Below are 6325 nucleotides of genomic sequence, written 5' to 3'. Positions count from 1 at the left end.
CCCATTCCTATCTGTTATTAGTCCAAATTGACTACTACCTCTCAATTTATCAACATGCCAATATAACATTTTACTATTATGCCGTCTACCTGTATTTTCCAGATCCTCAGCAATTTCATCCATGGCCTCCACTTCACATCTCCTCAATTCATATTTTAATGCTATTTATTGCATAATTATGTTTATTGCATATCTATATACAATACCTATATTTCGTAAAAATGATATTAAATTAAGATAAATTATCCAAGAACATCAAGGTCATTTTAGAATACTCCAAATTCCTCTCATAAATGTTTCAACAGAAAGGTGCGTTAAGTTAACGGAAAATACAATTTTTCAAAGGATTAACATTTAGGCACAGCTCCATTAACAAATGTAGAAGAAGTTAGGAGTAAAGATAACAAACGATTTAGGTCCCTGAACTAATATCTGAATTAGTGAAACTTATTGAGTCAAATATTGTAAGCAGCATATTTTCTAGGCTTCGGAAGTTTTCAAACAAAGGATAGATGTACCGTACTTTTATATAACTATATTTTATTTGTCAAACAAAGGTTCCCATGCATGTAAAGATCCATCATCAGCACATGAAAAAATTAGGTCACTTTCGTCATGATGCCAAGCAGCAAACAAAGTACAGACCCTATCACCAACACTATTTTTAATGTGGCCTTCATGTTCAAAAATTTTACCATTTGGGGAGTACAAAGGGATAGAACCACTACCACTACATACAATTACCTTATTTTTCTGGATATCAACTACAGGTGTTCTCATAAAGCCTTCTTCTTGAAATTTACTAATCAAGCCCATAGTTCGCAAATCAAAACAGTTGATGGCACCAACACTATTTGCATTCACAATTAGATCGGATTCACAAGCAAAAGTATAAGTAGCTGATTGATCTGGTGACCTATGAGTACTCAGTTGTTTATAATCACCACTTCTTAAATCGTATAGACTAACTTGTCCGGTATATTTGTTGCAGCTAAGAAGGATGTGTTCCGACTTGAATACGACTTTTGATACGTCAGGGACATCATCGACTTTGTGCATAAAATTTTGAGATTCGAGGTTGGAAACGATCAGAGATGTACCGTTTGCAAAAACTATCTTTTGGTTGTCAATTCCGAATGTGGATATGTTTGTATTTTCAAAGAAGGTCGAATTGCTTTCGACTTGTTCTAGAATCAGAAGGAAAGTTGAAAAGAAAGTAAATGAACAAGTAAAACTCTTATTAAACAAGAAGATTTTACAGAGCACAAAACTGTATCGAAGAATATAAAGATAAACTTTCCACAGTTAGAAAATCTGACAAACTAAGTAAGACTTAGTATTACAGTTCCTACAATCTAAGTCTTAGAAGTTTCTTGCTTGGTTTCTAGGTCCTAGAATGTAATAGCTTAGAGAGAGAGAAAAAAGGAACAGATGTAAAAGTAATGAAGACTTTTAACATAGTCGGAAAAGCAATTTTCGATTGGTTTGTCGAAAAAACGAAAATCATAGAGTTCCGTTTTATTCTGATGTCCTGTTATGGGCAGTCCAAACCATGGCTGGTGTTTGGAACGTTTCAAAGGTTCCTCCCTTCCTCAATTATTATTAAAAGACCCTGGCCGAAAAAAAATTAATCTCCTTAGCTCTCAATACAAAAAGTTAAATTTTTGATGTGATTTCAGATCTTTCTGTAAAAAAAAGTGAATTTCGGAACTGTTTTAATTCATACCATAATAGATGAAAGAATGAAAACGGATCAAATAAAAATAAAGACAAATGTCTTAACATGTGAAGAAAAGTAATATTCGTAGTTTTTAATTCATACTATAATAGAATAAACACTGAAATAGATCGAAAAAAAAATCTTTATGTGTTAGTAAAGAACACTGTCAAAACTTAAAACGAATCGAATGGATCGGAAAAATGAATCAAATAAAAATAAAAATTCTTTACACGTAAGTAAAGAACACCGTCAAAACTCAAGAACTACAGAAGTTAAACCAAATGTAGGAGGCTAAATCCCCTCTCCCAATCCCACTCTCAGCATCATAGTTCAATTCCTTTCGCAATGTTTCAAGAGTGGATATGCTCATTTACGTTTATTTGCTTTAAATATAAAAAAAAGGTAGTTCAAAGATTTTGAAAAACAATAGGTAGAAAAGAAAAACGCTGGCAATTACCATCCGGTTGGATCTGTTAAATATTAATGTGTGTCCAAGTCAAACTTTACCATGTAAAGAGTTGGATCGAGAGGGGAGGGTGGGTTGCTTTTCATTTTTAGCATCAATGTTCTCATCTCTGTTAAGAAACTAGTTTTATTTGTTTCATTTCTAACTCCTTTTCAATTTGTTTATAATAAGTACATTACATACGATAAGCTACTTAGGAAGGAAACCCACTACCGCATATAAATATGCCTTTGAAACATAATGACTTTTTTTAAGGCTACCAATACTTTAAGAAAACGAATGACCAACTCATAATATGTGAACTTACAACATTTTCGTCCAACTCGGTCCAAAATTTTAGCCTTGCAGAGAAAAATGGCAGAAATGCTAGTTTAATGAGCCACGGTAATTTTGATTAATTAATAAGGGCACTAGAATTAATAAATCTTGTTTCAGGTCATTCTTGGGAAAAAGTCTCCCTTAAAAGCTAAGGGAGGAAGGTAGACTTCAATACTAAAAAGTAAATTTTCATGAAATGATTTTTGAATTTTACAAGGAGTGGGGTTCTTCTAATTATATTGACCTAGGGGTTATTTCTCCCCTCAACTCTACACATTGAAGCACATGATTATATACTAAACAAATATCTACAAAAAGAAGAGAGCTATCACCCTTTCAAAACCTATTCTTATAGCATGGGGCCCGATGTAAAGGGACTTCAACATAACAATATTAACCCAAAAGGCGTAAATACACAAAAGGATCGTTTCAATCCGATCAGCTTGAAGCTTACAGGGCATATACTTTAGGCTAAATGGACTTGAAAGCACAAGTAATGTTTGCTAAAAGGTTAAATAAGCACAAAACACGTTTATCTCTGACCGATCGTGTTAAAACTTGCAGATCGTGTGCCCTGGGCTAATCAGACTTCCACTCACATCAAATGTCCATTCCATTTGAAACTTCATAGAATATGTACCATGGGCAAAGGGGCCACAAAAAATGGAAAAAGTCAGAGTTAAATGGGTTTAAAGCAATGGAATGGACTAAAAGCCTTGAAATTAGCCCTCTTTTGCAGAATCCAAGCTATCTGTCACGCAACTATGTCGTCTTATATCTCTCTATAAAAACACGAAACTAAGTCGGATTGGGCAAATAGTCCAGTAAAACTACGAAAAAAAAAAACCAAACTTCGGCATTTGAGAAACAGAAATGTTTTAGGACCAAAATGTTGAGAAAAATTTGCTTAATAACATACTCAAAATCGGCCGCTATCTGCCATATGCTATTATCCAAGCTATCTGTCACGCAACTATGTCGTGTTATATATCACAATAAAAAAACGAAACTAAGTCGGATTGGGGACATAGTCCAGTAAAACTACGAACAAAAGGCCATACCTCGGCAATTGACCAACAGAAATGTTTTAGCACCAAAATGTTGAGAAAAATTTGCTTAATAACATATCCAAAATCGGCCGCTATCTGCTATCTGCTATATTCCAAGCTATCTGTCACGCAACTATGTCGTGTTATATCTCTCGATTAAAAAAAAACTAAGTCGGATTGGGGAAATAGTCCAGTAAAACTACGAAAAAAGGCCAAACCTTGGCATTTGAGCAACAGAAATGTTTTAGCACCAAAAGGTTCAGAAAAACTTGCTTAAGAACATACCCAAAATCGGTCGCTATCTGCTATGTGCTATTATCCAAGCTATCTGTCACGCAACTATGTCGTGTTATATATATCGATAAAAAAAAAACTAAGTCGGATTGGGGAAATAGTCCAGTAGAACTACGAAAAAAGGCCAAACCTTGGCATTTGAGCAACAGAAATGTTTTAGCACCAAAATGTTGAGAAAAATTTGCTTAATAACATACCCAAAATCGGCCGCTATCTGCTATCTTCTATTCCAAGCTATCTGTCACGCAACTATGTCGTGTTATATCTCTCGATAAAAAACGAAACTAGGTCGGATTGGGGAAATAGTCCAGTAAAACTACGAAAAAAAGGTCAAACCTCGGCATTTGTGCAACAGAAATGTTTTAGCAACAAAATGTTGAGAAAAATTTGTTTAATAACATTATCCAAAATCGGCCGTTCAGAAATACCCCTTTACAGGTAAAAGAATCTCAAATTTAATTTTCTGCAATATTACCTGGATTAAAAGGTCGTTTCCTATTAACTCAAGTCCGAGGAGACCAAAAGTGATATAAGAATTGGAAGATTACATTGCTTAGTATCCTATTTCTACCCAAGCAAGGTCAGAGGGGGACGATGAATCAATCAATCAATCAATGGAGTATATTATTAGTTCCATGACTAATCCAAGGGCTTATGGGTTGATTTTTCCGTCCAGTCTTCCTGGTACACTTTTTAGAGCAGCAATTGGTATACTGTCTCGTAAAAATGCTATGGAAATCCTCAAATCCTGTATTAACATATTCTGCTTTCATAACATTATCCCAGGATGTGCTCTCCAGTACTTGTTTAAGGGTTTATAGGTTCTCATCATTTAATTTCTACGTGAAAAATCCCTGCATAGGCGTGGCATTGGGCTTAGGATCTTTGTGCTGTATTTTAAGATTCGTAAGCAGAGGGAAGTGATCCGAAGTGGAAGATGGCAGGACAGAGGCTGATATTGGATGTAGGGTCGAAAAATATTGTCAATCAATGAATGGAAGTTGAACAATGAGTGGGGGATAAAAAATCAGATTCTTAATTTGTGAAGTATTTGGTGGATTGAAAGGTCGTTTCTATTTATTCAAGTGTGGGGAGACCGGAAATGACATCAGAATTGAAAAATTTCATCACTTAGTACCCCATTTCCACCCTAGTCGAGATCAGAAGGGACAAAAATACCATTTGTGATATTGTAATAATATAATACAGAATTTTAAAAAACATATACTGAAAGGTCATTTCCTATTAAATCCAGTCCGTGGGAGGTCTGAAAAGACATCAAAACTGGAAAATTCCGTCACTTAGCACCCCATTTCCCAATTTTTTTACGTAATATGTTGTTATTATTATACCACAAATGGTATGTTTACCCCATGTGACCTCGCCTAGGAGGGAAACGGAGTACTAGGTATTGGACTTTTTCAATTCTGATATTATTTTCGGTCTCCCCAGACTTAAGTGTAAAAGAAACAACCCTTTGACTCCATCAAATACTGCACAAATTAAGATTCAGATTTTTCATCCTCCACTGACCTTGCTTGAGCGGAAAAGGGGTACTAAGCGATGTAATTTTCCAATTCTGATATCATTTGGTGCCAAAAAAATTGCTGTACTGTTCAAATGGACTGTTGTTCTTTACTAGACTAAAGGTTTAAAAGCGCTCACTCTACTGATTCCTCAGCTATATGGCTAAAAATTCAGAAAATGGGACTTAAAAGATTTAGAAATTGTTGGAACAACCCCATGTTTAGCTTCTAACCCAATATCTGGGCTCTCAACTGATCTTTCGTTTCTTCACTATCTGTTATGTCGTTCGAAATGATTGAAGTTCATAGCGGGATAAGTTCAAGCTGCAGATTGAGTAGGTAGACATCAGAGAAGTTGGCACTAACATGGGAGAGGCTGGCACTTTTCACCTTCCTTTTTCAGAACTAACTAACGACCTTCAATTGCCATGAGTGAACAGTCAAAGTAGACTAGCGATCCCTCGAACAATCCCAAACCCTCCACTACGCCGTAAAATTTTATCGGAAAGGCAGTAGTGTTGTACCTCGTGTGAACCAGGGTCATTCAGGATTTTTCAACCTGTGCGACTGAATGCATAAAATGACATTTCTGCCCCTCCAACGCCATCCATACCCTACAAACTTGTGACAAGAAAGGTAAGCAGGGCTTCTTAACAATCAGTTTGAGGGGCAAATACCTTGGATCAACAGGACAAGATAATGAATGTTTACGGACGTCGTAGTCTCCTCTCCGAATTTTGTGCAGAAGTGCTCCGGTCTGCATGAATGTATGTGATAAGAATATTTGAGAAAAGAGTCAGAAGTAGCGTTCTTTTATATACGTTTGTTCATTCCAAGCTCTAACTACTTTCCGGAGGAAGGTATCCAGATCCAAATTTGATGGACACACAGCTGTAGTCAAGCAGACTTCCCTTAAGCAATTTTAGATCTCTCATTTTGTTCGGTAGAAACT

The 6325-nt window shown here is 35.7% G+C and overlaps 1 protein-coding gene across 5 annotated transcripts in view; it reads right to left on the bottom strand.

The window, feature by feature from the left end:
* Positions 1-523: 523 nt before the first annotated feature.
* The window catches only part of LOC136037214 (uncharacterized), a 30013-nt gene continuing 24211 nt past the window's right edge, over positions 524-6325 (bottom strand). For all 5 annotated transcript variants that reach the window (XM_065719807.1, XM_065719809.1, XM_065719806.1 and 2 more), the window contains exon 5: positions 524-1187. In XM_065719807.1, coding sequence (XP_065575879.1) covers positions 541-1187 — 647 coding nt within the window. In that variant the 3' untranslated portion in view covers positions 524-540. The remainder of the gene's footprint in view (positions 1188-6325) is intronic.

This window comes from Artemia franciscana, chromosome 16, assembly GCF_032884065.1.
Source record: "Artemia franciscana chromosome 16, ASM3288406v1, whole genome shotgun sequence".
NCBI lineage: Eukaryota > Metazoa > Arthropoda > Branchiopoda > Anostraca > Artemiidae > Artemia > Artemia franciscana.
The sequence above is the reverse complement of the archived record's forward strand: the minus strand, read 5'-3'. Positions and strand labels throughout refer to the sequence as shown.